Source organism: Brassica oleracea, chromosome C7, assembly GCF_000695525.1.
Source record: "Brassica oleracea var. oleracea cultivar TO1000 chromosome C7, BOL, whole genome shotgun sequence".
Taxonomy (NCBI): domain Eukaryota; kingdom Viridiplantae; phylum Streptophyta; class Magnoliopsida; order Brassicales; family Brassicaceae; genus Brassica; species Brassica oleracea.
The window spans coordinates 42,308,467-42,324,712 of NC_027754.1; the positions used below are offsets into that span (position 1 = coordinate 42,308,467).

General features: G+C 37.1%; 5 protein-coding genes across 7 annotated transcripts; 1 reads left to right on the forward strand and 4 right to left on the reverse strand.

The window, feature by feature from the left end:
- Nucleotides 1-3,812: 3,812 nt before the first annotated feature.
- On the reverse strand, nt 3,813-6,005 carry LOC106301942 (uncharacterized membrane protein At1g16860-like). The gene is made up of 4 exons (XM_013738433.1): nt 5,123-6,005; nt 4,886-5,011; nt 4,604-4,815; nt 3,813-4,223 (listed from the first exon to the last, which is right to left on the reverse strand). The coding sequence occupies exons 1-4, from the start codon at nt 5,888-5,890 to the stop codon at nt 4,031-4,033; spliced, it is 1,299 nt and encodes a 432-aa protein (XP_013593887.1). The 5' UTR covers nt 5,891-6,005; the 3' UTR covers nt 3,813-4,030.
- A 2,473-nt stretch (nt 6,006-8,478) lies between these two features.
- LOC106301515 (probable carboxylesterase SOBER1-like) lies at nt 8,479-10,018 on the reverse strand. Of its 2 annotated transcripts, XM_013737933.1 has the most exons (7): nt 9,906-10,002; nt 9,673-9,825; nt 9,473-9,525; nt 9,211-9,334; nt 9,022-9,143; nt 8,845-8,952; nt 8,479-8,729 (listed from the first exon to the last, which is right to left on the reverse strand). In XM_013737933.1, exons 2-7 carry the CDS (start codon nt 9,818-9,820, stop codon nt 8,631-8,633), a joined length of 654 nt encoding a protein of 217 aa, XP_013593387.1. In that variant the 5' UTR covers nt 9,821-9,825; nt 9,906-10,002; the 3' UTR covers nt 8,479-8,630. The 2 variants fall into 2 exon arrangements, with proteins under 2 accessions (XP_013593387.1, XP_013593386.1); XM_013737932.1 differs by having other exon boundaries at nt 9,673-10,018.
- Nucleotides 10,019-10,189: 171 nt separating this feature from the next.
- On the reverse strand, nt 10,190-11,728 carry LOC106301516 (carboxylesterase SOBER1-like). Its single transcript, XM_013737934.1, is given in 8 exon segments — nt 10,190-10,423; nt 10,500-10,607; nt 10,685-10,806; nt 10,900-11,023; nt 11,163-11,192; nt 11,194-11,216; nt 11,399-11,563; nt 11,673-11,728. Coding segments are annotated over 7 exon segments (657 nt in total). The 5' UTR covers nt 11,550-11,563; nt 11,673-11,728; the 3' UTR covers nt 10,190-10,324.
- Nucleotides 11,729-11,837: 109 nt separating this feature from the next.
- LOC106301506 (mitochondrial pyruvate carrier 4) lies at nt 11,838-13,028 on the forward strand. Its single transcript, XM_013737922.1, has 5 exons — nt 11,838-11,973; nt 12,319-12,417; nt 12,494-12,546; nt 12,635-12,708; nt 12,791-13,028. The coding sequence occupies exons 1-5, from the start codon at nt 11,919-11,921 to the stop codon at nt 12,834-12,836; spliced, it is 327 nt and encodes a 108-aa protein (XP_013593376.1). The 5' UTR covers nt 11,838-11,918; the 3' UTR covers nt 12,837-13,028.
- A 304-nt stretch (nt 13,029-13,332) lies between these two features.
- On the reverse strand, nt 13,333-14,846 carry LOC106301505 (RNA polymerase II degradation factor 1-like). Of its 2 annotated transcripts, none has more exons than XM_013737921.1 (3): nt 14,365-14,846; nt 13,851-14,030; nt 13,333-13,517 (listed from the first exon to the last, which is right to left on the reverse strand). In XM_013737921.1, the coding sequence occupies exons 1-3, from the start codon at nt 14,686-14,688 to the stop codon at nt 13,413-13,415; spliced, it is 609 nt and encodes a 202-aa protein (XP_013593375.1). In that variant the 5' UTR covers nt 14,689-14,846; the 3' UTR covers nt 13,333-13,412. The 2 variants fall into 2 exon arrangements, with proteins under 2 accessions (XP_013593375.1, XP_013593374.1); XM_013737920.1 differs by having other exon boundaries at nt 13,333-13,520.
- Between the last annotated feature and the right edge of the window lie 1,400 nt (nt 14,847-16,246).

Below are 16,246 nucleotides of genomic sequence, written 5' to 3' on the forward strand. Positions count from 1 at the left end.
TATAATTAAATAAGTATGTTTCAGTCATGTTAAAAATATATGCAAAAATAAGCAAAACATAAGCAAAAAATAAGCCAAATTGTTTAGTTAAATTTTGAACTGATTAATTAATCATTAATCTTCAAAATATTTGTGACATATTCAACGCTGGTAAAATATATAATGTCTTGACATATTGTGTTACTAAAATAAAATTTATAAGGATAGTTTATTAATAATATTACATATGGAAATGTTGAGTGATTTTATTTTAATAAAATACTAGATTTTGATCTCCACTCCTTCTGCATATTCTGACAAGATCTCAACAACGTCATACTCATACTCATCACGCCGATCACCAGAGGACCAACAGATGTCCCAGTTAATGAAGAGAGCCCACGTTTCTCCTACACAAGGGTATACACTAAAACTAATCTTTCCAAAGATCAGTTCTTCTTCTCTGCAGACGATCACATGAGAGAAACACTTAAGTTCAGCTGTCTTCTGTGTTCTCCCATGTTTAAACTTACCAACAGCGAGCGGCAATTTTTTCTAGCTCGTGATTATTTATTTTGTCAAAATTTAGTTTAGTTTATTCTCGTTATTTTTTAAAGTCTTGAGCCTAATTGCATTTCATTATGTTGACTGATTTATTATTTAAATTGGTCCAACGAAGTGGATTTATATTCAATACAAATAATTAAAAATGGATAAAAATGTGCTTCCATAGAAAAGTATTTATTATTTTAAATTACATGTTAATTTAATCCTTTAAATCATAATGTTTAAATTAACACCACGTTGTGATCAGGACCGGTCCTGGGCTAAAGCCCGCAAAGCAAAGGCTTTAGGCGCCAAGCTTTATATATATTTTTGAGGCGCCAAATATTTACAATTTGATCATTGTAGCTTAGTGGTTCGCGTACTTGTTCTCTAGTGCTTCAGGTAGGGGGTTTGAAATTGAGTCCTTTTTACTACTTTTTGTTTTTGGAATTTAATAGCAATTAATTTGCCCAATTTAAAGATATGACGGTTTATTTACCATTTCTAATAATTTTGGTCTCTTTTATCCTAAATATTATTTTAAATAACATATTAAATAAACAATTTAATAAAGCAAACGGTAGTTTTTTCGGATAGCAAATTTTAGTTATTTATTTTAAGTAGACGTTCTTCTTGCCATCTTTATTTTCTGTTTCTTTTTTTTTTCTTTTTGAAGAAAATAGATGTGTAAACAAGAGAGATACTATAACAACGGAATTAAATTATCAGTAGGTCATATTCCATGTCTCTTTTGCTCTACTTATATTTTTTTTTTGTAAGTTCTTATCATTTCTACGAATTTATGAAATCTGAACAAACAAATTATCATAAATGAGGTTCTAATATCCCGTGAGACATTTCATAAAGGGAAATGATGTTGATGTTAACATAACTTTATCATATGTATTGTCATATTATACTGTTTATGTTTTTTTTTTATTTATATAAAATGCCACAAAAACAAAGATTAGTAACCAATCAGTAAAAACATTATTTCTCAAGAATAATAAATTTTCTGTATGTATTTTTTTTATTTGATAACAAGTTAATATTTAATAATATATTGCATTATTTTGTTTACATACTTAAAATGCAGTACAAAAAGTTTAGTTATAACTTATAACTAGGGCACCAAAATTTTAAATTGCTTTAGGCGCCACGTAAATCCGGACCGGCACTGGTTGTAATACGGCATTTTTGTTAATGTCGGTTCTCAGTCTAAGTCAAACAGATTACATTATAAATTATGCATCACTTGAAAATACATAGAAATCATCCAACCACATCTAATAGCAAATAGAGCCAAATAGAAGTGTAAAAGAAGAATACGATTAACCTTGTAGAATGAAGTCTTTTACTTCAATCATCAAATTCTTGTCAACCTATTTAGCCAAAAAAAAGTTCTCCATCATATGCAAACTGTTTGCATCAAGCTCGGAGTGGTAAATCTCGTGAATTTTGTCAAGGAATTTTCTTCCAACCCCTTTCTGTTCAACAGGATGCCCATCATAATAGAAGAGCGCCACTTGTTCAAGATCACAAGTAATTGCATTGGTTATACATCATTAGATGAAATGAACATGACAGTAGTATGAGTAGTATGAACACGTACACTGTATTGGTGGAAAGATTCATGAAGATTCGCAACATTGACTTTGAAATGGTTAGTCAAGAGTGGTATCTTCTGACCCTTTAATCCAAACCCAAGACGAGCCATAGGGACTCTCAGGTTTTTCTTCTCAACAACTTCAGTTTTAACCCGCACTGGCTCCACAATGGGAGGTATGATCGGCGGAGGAGGAGGCAGTGCGTCCATAACCCCCACTCCCATTTGCTGACTCAAGATCAACTCTATTACCGCTAATAGAATCCATGTCCTACACACACAAAAAAGAACAACAACAACAACAAAAAAAAGAAAAAAATGACTTTTTGTCGTTTCTATAAAATAAACATTTTATTTTCAAAAAAAACATACCAAAAAGCACAAACCTAGAAGCATTACGAAGCTATGAAGCTTGAACGCATAAAAAATCATCACAAGTTTTAAACAGAGCTTGACGGGATGAGTCAGCTCTACTGTTTAGAGCCTTGTGGGCCAATTGTCATGCTTCCGGGTTCGACGTCAGCCGGAGGCGAACTGCTCATCCATGTCACGAAGCGGGTACTGGGCCTTCGGGCTCAGGACATCCCCTCCCGGGTGAAGCCGGCCCGCTGCCTGACCGGGCCCAGGGAATGATCCGCGAAGCGGGGAACCCTGGATTACCAAAAAAAAAAAAGTTGTAAACAGAGCCGTGCATGAACAGAGGCTGGTAGATCATTTGCTTGGGGCCAAAAATGGGATAAAACTTTTAGAGGCCAATTTTTTTTTGCAAGAGTTGCTTACAGCACAGTTGGTAACCATCCGCATTATTACTCTAGGTTCGCGTGTTCAAAACACGACTATAGAATTTTAAACATTTTTCCAAAAACTAATAGTTTATGGGCCAAGAAAAATTTCTACTTAAGAACCTACAATATTCGGGCACGAGCTTTAAACAGAAGAATGAGCAAAACCCTATAACCACACATGTGAATGTATCAATGAAAGAAACATGAAACCCTAAAAATGAAAGTTTCTTTGGATTAGTCATTAGTTGGTTAAAGTTTCTATTTCTCTCCCATGTTGTTTTTTTTTCAAAATTTCAACTGTAGTAGCCCAATTTTTTATTTTTTTTGCTTGTATTCCACGGAACTTCCGGGCCGGGCCTGAGTGAACACAACCATAATCATCATTTTTATCCAATACATGTGTGAAGCTCCGTTTGGTAGGCTTATATGTCATGTTGTATAGAAGCATTGGCAGCACGAAATCGAGTGGGATAAACCCAAACGTTCCTACCACCGCGGTTATACCCCCAAAGAAGGGTAGCATCGCTGCCATGAACCACAGGTTGCGTCTTAGAACATCCTTTAGTTGTATCTGCGGATTTTTTCCTCCATTATCTTATGCGCAACTTTAGAATAAAACCTACCAAAAAACCCCCTCTAAATGTTAGTCACTGCCAATTTGCTAATCTGATCTAACAATCTTGTAAATGTCTGATGTATTGAAGATAAGCTGGGCCGCAAGATGTTTTATCTTGCTGTACACGTAACCTTCAGTACGATAACTTTAGTATTTTGAACTTACAAGGCCAATGACGAAGAGCTGAAGAAGAACAAAGAACTTACAAGTAACCTTTAGTACGATAAGATTCTTAACCTATCGGTGGAAATACTTAAGTTTCTCGTGATGCAATGAATAGTAAATGGAACATAATATTTATTTAAGTATTTACAGTTTGGAGCGTTATGTACACAAAACAAAACATAAACCCCGAAGAAGAGGGCAAAAAGCAACAGCTAATAGGGTCATCGCAAAAGACATTCCTCTCATTCTTTCCTCAGTCTCGTGAGCCTATCTCTTGAGCATTTATATGATTGAATTTTTGGGGGAAAATAAGCATTAGATACATATTTGGTTTCAGACAGGGATGACATCAGCGTTTTGATTATCGTCGCAGGTGATGATTAGGCCATCTGCATAGGTCGGGAGGAGGCAACGCCACCACCGGCAGCCACTGGAGACAGGTTCTGCTGGAGGAACTATCATCAGAACGTTGTCGTGTCTTCTCACCATTCCCATCACGCTCACCGTGCTTCCTTCTTTTATGTATCTGATCATATCACCACACAACCAAATATGATTTTAACTGGGAAAAAAAAAGATTCTATCTTTTTAATTGCAAATGTGTATTCAAAGATCATTTCTACTATAAAAATGTGACTTTTGGGTCTCACTAACTTTAGTCCCTAATTCAACCTTAAGCCTGTGGACTTGAGACTTATCAAGCACTGATGTGAGATGTTCAAGCCGTTTACTTGACAAAACTAAATGGATTTCTATCCACATGAGATATGACTATTTGGCTATTTCCAAGTCATACAAGGATCCAAGGTTTGGATAGTGACACTAATAAAAATGTTTCTTATTACTTTTCGGCTAAGATACCTAGTAAGAACAATCTAAGATGGGTGTGGAATATAGCACACATACCCTTCTTTGAGACGCATGACACGGTTATCAGCAGAGAGGTTGCGGTCCGACAGCCACTTAAGGAAGCTGGGAGACAAATTTTTGTTCTGAGTAGTTACATTAGCCACTGTTGCCGGTTTGACAAAAGGAGAAACTTTTGATCCATATCCTGCTTTTACCAGCGCTCTTAGTCCAGATTGAAAGTCTGATATGTAAAAATCCGAAACGTATCTCTGCCAAAGAGAAACATAAACCACATCAGATCTTGTACTAGTCAAAGAGACAAAGATCGTATTAACTAACCTCTGCGTGTCTAGATCCCCAAGAAAAGCATCGATGTTTGTACTCATACAGTTCCGTGGAAACATAGACGCATCTTGGTGTTCTTTGGTATGATGACTCCAGAGGAATGCTTCCACATGTCACAACCTACAAAACAACGATAACGACATTCTAAAACACCAAACTGAAACTATTAAAAGACAAAACTAGAACTTAAACACTTGAGAGATCTGTGTCCTGAGCAGGGTGAAAGCTTACCCCAGTAACTTTAACGAACTGTCCATCAATGGCGCCTCTAAGCTCAGCATCTGGATACTTCTTGATGAAACTCAACAACCCTTTCCTTCCCCAAACGCAGTTCCAAACCAACACCACGACGGCGGGAACCACCGCCGCTAAAACCGCCGCAATCACCACCGGTTTCTTCACCGCCACAGTTAGAAACGCCCCCACAAGTAACCCCATCGCCGCCACGATCAGCACCGCCCACACAACCGTCTTCGGAACTTTAAACCCGACCCGAACCGGGTCGGTATTCAGACACGTCACAGACGACCCGTATTTCGCCTTGCTCGATCCCAAGTTACTCACTTGACGGTCCATCTGACCCGACCGTCTGGACCCGGACCCAATCGGACCGGATAGCGAACCGGAGGTTATTAAACCGGTTGGCTGGAGCTGAGAGAGTGGACCGGAAGACTTCTTCATCGAACCGGAGTTAGGTCCGGACCGAACAGATCCACTGTTGGGGTTCGAAGAAGAACCGGAGACACGTGGCGGCGCATGCTGCCTCGAGTTCCCGCCGCTGCTATTACCACCGACGATGAGCGGCGGCGGCGGAGGTCCTTGGGGGTCGAGGAGGGAGATATCGAACATCCTTCCGAGCTCGCCGGAGTTCTTGATGTCGCCTCCGGTGTAAGGCACGGCACGAGCCGCCATTGTCGGTGGTCGGTCTTTAGGTTGCTCGAGCTTTCCGGAGACGTAGAGTCCGTTAGGAAGCTGGTGGGATTGGATCCGACCCGCCATTTTTCTAGAGGGAGAGAGAACTATACTCTCTTGAGTGCTTCGGAAGAGAGAGAGAGAGAGAGAGTGGTCGCGCGTGTAGGTGTGAGTGTGCAGTGAAGGTGGAGGAGAGAAAGAAGAAGGACGATGTATGTTAAATGATCACAAAGGGCATATAAAGATTCTTATATTACGAGTTTGCCACTGTAGTTAGTAAGTTATGAAAGGCTTTGTTTTTGATTGGTTAATTTGTAACAGTAATCCCTACAATCGTTCGCGCTTTTTTTTTTTAGTTTTCGCCTTTTCTATTTATGTTTCGAAAAGTTACTGAATAACCCCTTTTACTCTTTTTTTCTTTACATTAAGAGTTAGAATTTTTGAGTAATTTTGACCTAGAAAAGGTGATTGTTAAACTACGATTATCCATTTTTCAATTTTTAGTTATTAACTATTAATTGAAAACTACTATGATTTTATTCATTTCTTAGTTGTTACGTAAGTGATATGTTTATACCAATCTCGTCACCCACGAAAATTTTCATGCATAGACTGCAAGTCCAAATATCATGTTTCCTACTTTGGCTAATGAAATAAGGAAAACACACACATCACATGTGAGAATCTTGAGAACTGTTTTAGACTATGGTCTTCTTTGGTATACAATACAAACTCTTTTGCCTTGGAACGACAGAAGTGTAGCCTTTGACCATTGTATACAATACAAGCTTGAACATCAAAATCGGAATTTTTTTTTTTAACTTAAAATTCAGAATTCTTTATTGAATTAAAGATCGATATTGTTGTTGCCTTGTTGGTGTTGTCATTATTATTATTATTATTATATTAATTTTGTTGTAAAAGATGTTTATTAGAGTTTTGTTGTTGGAGTCACAAGACTGTTAACCGATAATAGACATCTCTTAGGGTAGGACCATCTCCAACGTCCCAATGCCAGCGTTTCTATAATCATTAATAAGTTCGTACACGTATAGATTTTTTGAATGAATCTCATCTTCTCTTGTTACTTTCTCTACCTTGAAATTTTTGCATTTTAAACTCCGAGTGATGTTCAATAATTGAAGCAGGTTAAAATATACACTATAGTACAAACATAGTTAGTAGGTTGAAATCTTTGTTTCAAATTTCAGCGGCTATACCACTTGTTATTAATTAATATTCAAACCTTAAGATAATACATCGGGTTGTTGATTACTTTCTTCCACAGTTCCACTATGAACAATCTCGTCAAGTAGTACTTGCAGTCTTGGATATTACTTTTAAACATTTACACAATGATCATTAGGTTGTGGTTGGTTATAATTTAGGTCTAGGATGCTTACTAAATTCACGTTTCCCTTCGATATATTAAAACCTTATTGAACATTTGGTTTAGCAATGATATCATTTATTAAGGTTTTTAAGATAGTGAGATTCAAATATTTAGAAAACAGTCGCACATGTTTGTATGTATTTATATTTTTCTTGCATTTAGTGGATTCTTGTTCTAGCTGTCACTCTAGTGTCAAGATTCTGTAATATTTGAATTCGCCGAGGGGTAACTGTGGGAAATTACAAGTAGTCGGTGGGTGCAGCTGAGAGATTCCAAAGAGATAAAATGGGCGCAAATGGGAAATTACGAGTGTAGACGAAAATACCCCTACAATATCAACAGACCCATGCAACTCATTTGGGTTTTCTTTATTGGCTTATGTCGGATCTAATAATAGTTCACTAGTTAAATGATTTCAAGCTTAGATATCGACATATCTTCTTTATTACGTTAAATAAATTCCACTTACAAAAACATCATTTTCACAAAATTTAGAAAATATTATTTGATGGCCATTTGCACGACATATATTTTAGATCAATAATTAATTTGAACGAGCGTTAGCAAATGCTAAAGATTTGTATTTATTTATTTTGACGACAAAAAAAAAACGATTTGTATTTTCTTGAGCTATTGATTTATTTGAAAAAGTAACATATATAAGTTGTGGTTCTAGTCACTTATATCTCATGGACATGGTGTTGACAATCCAAAAAGAAAGTATACTGATGTTGTCTTCAAGTAGTGGCATATGATTTATCAAATCAACACAAATCACAATAACCAAAGCCAAACTAGACCAACTAAACCAGACCGGTTTGACAACCAAATGATGAACTGAAGTAATTATTCTCCCCTTCATTTGATTTGAACTGTTGATACTATAAGACTTTGCAAGACCTCAACAAGTCTGCATAAGTGTGTTTAATACATTTAAGGACCAAACAAAGACATTCTTAAACTATGTGGAGAATATATATATATATATATATGAAGTTTATGTAAGTGTGTTCAAGGCTTTCACATATTATTGAGGTCATTTGATTTGAAGTTTATGTATATGGCTTTCAACTTATTATGACCTTGTTCTTCAGATTGTTTGGATAAAAACTTTTATGATAGATTTAGTTTTTGTCTGTCTTCTTTTGTCACTCATTCTCTCTCGCTCTCTCCTCAGAATGTTTTATCATCTCTCATTATCGTTTGATTGGATTACACGTTTTAAGCAATTTTAGAGACCTGACATCAAACACATGGAGACGAATCTTTGTTGTTGTTGTAGTAGAAACTGTCATTTAGATTATGCTGATAATGGACGAAGTTGAGAGACATCATTTCCAAATGTTCAATCATAGTTGCACAATCTTCTAATTATCCAATTTAGCGAATAGATAGCTGAAGTAGTTGGACAAACAAACTCGATCTCAAAAACTTTTAAGAAGAAGAAGACGAACTCTGCATCCTTTGTTTGATCCATGACTCCAGATACTGAAGCTCCTCAATACTGATTGAGTGTCCAAGATCTGGATAAGCCTGCAGCAGACAAAGGATTGGTTCAAAAGATCAAAAACAGAAAAATAATCATGAAGTGATTCTAGAATTTAGATTTGACTGACTCCTCTTATCAAAATATGATTGCTGATCGTACCTTGAATTCACAAGTGACAGCAGCTTGTTGAAGGAAAGGAAGAGCTGCTTGACCAGCTTCGAATAGTACAGTCTTGTCATCAATCCCATGAGACCACAAGATTGGTGTCTACATATGACTAGAAAAAGTCAACAATTCGACAAGAAAACCGGAAAGAAAAAAAAAACAGATAGAAACCTTTATAGCATCTTTGGTAAACTGGTTGATGATTGAAGAATTGAACGGAACCCATCCGCTAAAGACTGCACCTCCTCCAAGAGTTTTAGGATAAAGCAGAACACTAGCCAAGGTTAATGCCCCTGTTAAGAAAACCATAGGTCAGTAGACACAGGGGATTGCAAGACTATATCAAAAGGGAGATCACACCTCCTTGGCTAAATCCACAGATATACAAGTTTTCTGGCTTTATTCCTCCAGCAATCTCCTTGTCTATAATGGCATGAACGTTCTTAACTGCTTCAAGCACGCTGCTTTCATCATTTGGAGATCCCTAGGCACATACAAAAAGCCACACACACTTGATGACACGCAAAGTATCTTTTAGATACAACTAACAATGCAAGAAAGGTTCTTCCTTTTAACTCTCAGAAACTATAGCCAAGCTAGAGGAAGAGACAACAAGTGTTACCGCCGTAAGAGGAAGCTCACGGATGTCAAACCAAGAAGGCATCACCATACCATCTGCACAAGACACAATCAAAAACTAGAGATTTCTTCAGATACACAAGGACCAATCATATCAAGAACATATAGAACGACGAGATTCACTAACAAACACATCCATAATGATCTATTAAATTTAGAAACTTTGAAAGAATCAAAACGTACAATTGCAGGAGACTGGATTTGGAGGAGCTGATGGGAAGAGCCACTTAGTGTTCATAAACTCGGGAGACTTGAAAAGTGACTTGATGGGTTCGTTGGCAGGTCCGGAATCTCCAAGCCCGTGAAGCCACAAGACGAAGGTTCGAGCCATGGTGTCTGAAGAAGAGGGAGATGATGATAAAGATGAGTAAGGCTTGTTCTCGAAGAAGAATGCGAAGAAGAGCACGGTGCTTAACAGTGCGATCGAGAGGAGAACGATCGGTTTCGTCAATGTGCTTGTTCGCATGTCAATATCGATCCTGCTGCCTTCACCATTTTACTCTTGGACAGATCTCTCAAAGGCAGGTTGTGTTTTTTATTTTTCTGACAAAAGGAAAGAGATGATGCCAAAATGACCAAATTACCCTCGATGTTTTTTTGGGCTATGTTCTGACGTGCAAGCAAGATTTGATTCAATGTGTTTGCAAAGTGAAAAGAAAAGTCTTGATACAAACATTATAATTCTCATGTTAATTACCAAATAAAATAAAGTAACACAACAATCAAGATATTTGATGAACAATGTTTTATCTTTTGCTTACAAGAGGAAGAACTTTAATCAATGTTCTTCACAGATATATTTATATTGAATGAAAGCAGCATTGCTTTAAGACACTCAAGATGAAGACGACGAACTTTGCATCCGTGACTTGATCCATGACTCTATATACTGTAGCTCCTTGTTGCTCATCCAGTGCGCAAGACCTGGATACGCCTGTCAAGATAGAGGTTGTTTAATTATGTTTGATGATCTCTCTTTGTCCTTCAAAGAGAAACTTCTAAATTATTACCTTGAATTCACAGGTCACACCGGCTTGTTCAAGAAAAGGAAGAGCAGCTTGACCAGCTTCAAAGAGCACAAGCTCATCATCAGTACCATGAGACCACAATATTGGTGTCTACATTTTGCAAAAAAAAAACATGGACGAGACTTTAGAAACTCGGAAAACAATGACATGAAATATAGTTGATGAACCTTTTTAGCTTGTTCGGGAAATTGATTGATGACTGAAGAAGTGAATGGAACCCAACCGCTAAGGACAGCTCCACCTCCAAGTGTTTTTGGATAGAGAAGAACACTAGCCAAGGTTAAAGCACCTGGCATCATCAGAATCTTATTGTTATTAAGAGCCACCCCAATGCTAGTGTAGATTCATTGAAAAGAGGCAAAGAGAGTAGAGAACATAACACCTCCTTGGCTTAAACCACAGATAAACACGTTTTCTGGTCTTGTTCCTCTTGCAATCTCTTCGTCTATAATAGCATGAACGTTCTTAACTGCTTCAAGAATGCTGGCTTCATCAATTCGAGATCCCTAACACATACAAAAAGTTACTTTTACAAAATGCAATATAAAACCCAAAAAGCAGTACTGATGTAACGCCACAGGTTTAACAAGCCAAGGGTGGTACTTCTAAGGTAGCAGTTTAGATAAAGAGAGAATTAAGTAATACCGCTTTAAAAGGAAGCTCAGGGACATCAAAACCAAGAAGGCATCACCCGACCATCTTCACAATAAAAACAAGACAAGGATCTATAAGATTCTTTCAGACCAGATATGTATCATTATTTGGACACCAACAGCTACTACAGAGAACGCTAAGAATGAATCAAGAATTTTACTGAATCCTTGAACTATTATAACCATTTTACCAATGAAACAAAACCAATACAACAAGGGAGATCGTACTGTTGCAGGTAACAGGATTGTATGGAGCAGAAGGGAAGAGCCACTTAGCGTCACTCAGCTCCGGGGACTTGAAAACAGTCTTGACGTTTTCGTTGGCAGGTCCAGAGTCTCCCAACCCGTGAAGCCACAAGATGAAGGGTCGTCGAGCCATGGCGTCTGAGCTCCCTGAGCAAGAAGAGATACAAAGGAAACAGTTTGTCAATATCTTGTTGACCATTAGAGAAGAACGAAGTTACTTCTCCTTCTGGTGTATTTGAACGCGTTTATGTTGTACCTTCGCTTTCGCCATGGTGATCTCTGAAAAGTCTTGACGACGACTTTTGAACATATCTCAAAGTCAACTGAGGAAAAACAGGGGAGAAGCGAAATGACTAAAAAGCCCTCTAGTGCAGGCTTTGTGTCTAAACGACATCGTATACTAGCTGTAGGTATAAAGCCCTTTGGTAAGAAGAAGAGACAGAGGAAAAGGAAAAAGAGAATCTGGGGTGAAGGAGACGGAAGATAGATTGAATAATATCAAATGGCGACATCGAGGCTTCAAGCTCTGTGGAATCACCCTGCCGGACCTAAAACCAGTGAGTCCTCCCTCCTCCTTTTCAAAAAGATGACACCTTTCTTTCGATTATACCCTCGAATTTGGATGATTGAGCAATCTGGGACTGATTGTGATGAATCCTGATTTGTTTTTAACTTTGAAAAATCGAAACTTTGATGGTGGGTTTTTGACTTTTCGGATTAGGATTCGATATGATGTAGGGAAAATGTAACAACTTTGATGGCAAAGGATCACTCTTTCCTTTGATAATCCTCCTCGTGTTTTGTTTTTATGTAATTAAACAAGTGACCATGTTATAAGTAGTTGTGGATGTTTGTTTACTGTTGAGGATGTGAACAAGTGTCTCTTGTTTTAATTGTCACAGTTCATTTCTGGGCGCCAACGTTCAAGTGGGGAATCAGCATTGCTAACATTGCAGACTTTGCTAAACCTACTGACAAAATTTCCTACCCTCAACAGATTGGTATTACAACATCCCACTTTCTTTGATTGCTTTCCTTTTTTGTCTTTGTCATGCCTCTCACTGATCTTACTCTTAGCTGTTACATGCACTGGAGTTATCTGGTCTCGCTACAGCATGGTTATCACTCCCGTGAGTTTTCCCCTTTTTAACACTCCTCTTCATTATGCATAATCCCATCACGCCTCTTTTCTGACTTTTATTTGATATTTGTCTACAGAAAAACTGGAACCTCTTTAGCGTCAATGTTGCTATGGCTGGGACTGGCATGTACCAGCTTGCTCGTAAAATCAAGTAAGGAGATCCCATTTCTTCTTACATTACATTAATATATGCAACAGAAAAACTCTATTGATATGTTTCTTTTGCTCTACAGAAACGATTTTGCATCTGATGTGGAGCCTGTTGTTGCTAAAGAATGATTACGACGAAAAACAAGAAGATGAAAACATCAAAAGGAAAGATGTGATATCATCATCATCATCATCATCATATTGCTTGTGTTTGAAAATCTAGTTTCAAGATATTTGATTTTTCTTTTCACTCCCAGATCGTAAGGGTCGAATTACCAAATAAGTTTTCTTTTTAATACCCAATATCGAAACTTTGCGACAGTGAGCTCCTCCTGCGGCTGTGATAAGAACCTTTTAAGCTCTTCTTCCCTTTCTATACAACTTGTTTTTACATAATAACCGTCTTCCCACACACTTCCTTTTCTCGTAGGTGCTGAGGTTTTTTAGTTTTAGACACATTGAACAGTCCATCATTATGCCACTTCTAGCAGAAGAATATGAACAAAAGACTCGGATATAACTAGTACCAGAGACGTAACAGGGACGATATTTGCTCAAACCAATGAGGTCAAAAGCTCTATTCATATTCTTTCACAGTGCATCATCATTCATAATCAAATTAAAATTCAGAGAAAAACAAGAATCTTCTATGAATCGAATGTTTAGTACCGAATGAATGAGTCTGGTCGTCATTTTATCTCTCTTCTATTGGCTCGGATTGTTCTCAGAATCTACATCGTTTGCATTCAAGTTGAGTCCTGAATCCTTAGTTCTTTCGTTCAGATCTTGCCGCACTGTTTTTTCTTCCTCCTGCTAAGAAACAGATAGAGAGGCTCAATATCTAATTTAAGATCACTTCTTCAGATAGACTCTAGGGTATTCAAAATTTGCAGCGTGGGGACAAAAACATTCAACACTGGCGGCGAGTGAATGTATTCTAAAGTCCAAGCCTCCCAAGGAAGAGTAGAATTTTATTTAACAAGCCTACCAAAAGAAACGACATTTACTCTATGGTTCCAGGATCCATCATGGATGGCTTATCAACAGGAAAAAAAACAAGCACATTCACAGGAAGTCAAAGACTTAAGTTGGGTAAGGCTAAAAGGAAGGGAGCATAAGGTGAGGTTAAAAAAAAGGTGTTACCTGATTATCTTCCATAGGAACATCATTCATGTCTGGTTTTTCCTCAACTTGTGCTCTCTTGTCACTTAGCTCTGCTGCACTTGCTTCTTGCTCAATTTCTTTCTTCTGCTCCTCTTCCTCAACCTGATCATCTTCCTCAATTTCTGTAACTTCATTCTTCTGCTCCTCAAGTACTGCAATCTACACCATTTAATCACACGTAAAACTTCAAATGGACCACAAGGACCCTCGAACAACCAAGAATATGTTGGATGAATGAAGCTCCACAATTCTAATCCAAGACAATTCAACCCATCAGCAAACCGATGTCTTAACCCTAGATCATCAGCTTTCTTGCTACAAAATCATAACTTTAGAAACATTTCAAGACATGCTGTACAGAGACGTAAGCTATAGTCCAATTACTCCTGCTCATAAAGTAAAAGCCTTTTCAAATTTGAATATGACATTAATCACCTAACCAATCTAGCTCCTCGCAAAGCTCAAATCTTTAAGGCTAAAATCAGGAACTAACCGGCACGTATTTGAATCTGCGCCGCCGCGGAGGATCTTCTGCTGCTACCGTTGCCAGAGTGTCTTCGCTCGGAGAAGGACTCTCGCTTTTACCATCTTCGTTCCCGTTCCCGCTCTGAGACAATGGCGCCCACTTGAAGAACAGCAAATGCGATCCGTTAGCGGCGTCGGAAGCTGCGGATGAGGAGGAGTGATTGAGCTTCTTGGTGGAGGGAGAGACGTGAACCCACTTCTTCTTCCACTTCCTCACCGGACCCGTGAAAACCGTCGCCGGTCCTCCGTAACGAGTCGAGGACCTCCCTAACCGACCTCCTACTCCTTCCATAACCACTCAGCAATCACTGATTCCAATTACAATTCCGGCTGATCGGTTTTACCTTCCAGGTTCTAAGGAAGTACAGTAACTATGTTTCGTCTCTTCCTCCTCCGTCAGAACAAAGAAGGATTCAGATCCAATTTTGCATAGCCGATCTTATTGGTTTTTTGGAAGATGAAGAAGTCTCTCGACGAACTAGAGGGTTTCCCTTATATACTAATTCACGCCTGTTACATGAACCAAACCAAACCCATATTCTACCAAATAATGTAAGGTATTAACTGAAAATACATAGTTATACTTCAAATTGTAAATTTATTTTTGTCATATTAAACTCAACCAACACATGAATGTGACGACCATATCTGTGCTTCCCTCAAGATATCACAATATCATGATGAAAATTATGGATAATAAAACACACTAAGAATCTTGCCTCAGGCAAAAACAAAGAGACAAGATAAGTATGAAAACATAAAAGCCTAAAAAATTTCAACTCTGAAATTCTTCATATGATTTTAATTGTTTTAGGATGCGAATTCTTATTTTATTAGGTTATCAAGTCAGTGTGACTTCATCTTTGCCAAGTTTATGTTTTTTCTTAAGAAATAATTACTTAGATGATTTTTTTCACATGTTTAAACAAGTCAAAGTTAACTGGAAGGCCTTAAAATCAGTTTTCTGTTTGCAACTCTGAGAAGCTTCGTATGATTTTTAATATTTTTTTTAGGATGCCATTTTTGTTGTTGTTATAAATAATTACTAGGTAGAGACATGCGACTTGCGCAGATTAAAAAAAACATAAATGAAGCTCATGTTATCTACAAAAAATAGTTCTTTATCAATAAACCAAACCTACACTCACACCTGTATTTATAATCTCTTTTTTTTTTTTTGATCAAACCTGTATTTATAATCTCATCTAGTGTTATTAGGTTTGTATTCTTGCAGTACAAATAAGTATAAAAGCTAATATATAGTGTGAGTGACTAAGAGTTTAGATATCACCTTAATTAGACTATGAATATTTTGTAAATCAGTTCTCCATATGATTTTTCATTCTAAATTCACGTATCCTTTGAAACATGATAATTATTATATTATTATTATCAAATATGAGTAATAAAAACTATATAAACAATCCAATTTTGACCAATAATTAAGGTCTTGTATCATCTTATAGATCTAAACTAGAATAAGACCCGCGCCTTGCGCGGAATTAAGTTATTATTTTTATTATATTTTGGAGAATGAAACAATAGTTTGGCTTCATTTGGATTAGGGGTGTTCAATCCAGATATCGGGTTGGTTTCGATTCGGTTCGGTTTTTTTCGGTATTTTGGTTAGTAAAATATAACTACTATTCTAAATCCATATTTACTTTGACTTTAGTTTTTCACATACTTTTGAAAGATTTCAACTGGACAACTAAATTGATCAGCCAATCTTGTTGCTTTAAATCATTAGTATATATATATATATATATTATTTAGTTTGAATATTTATTAAATAAAAATTCATATGCGTTATATTTTATGATCATTTGTAACTTATTATAACAAAAAAA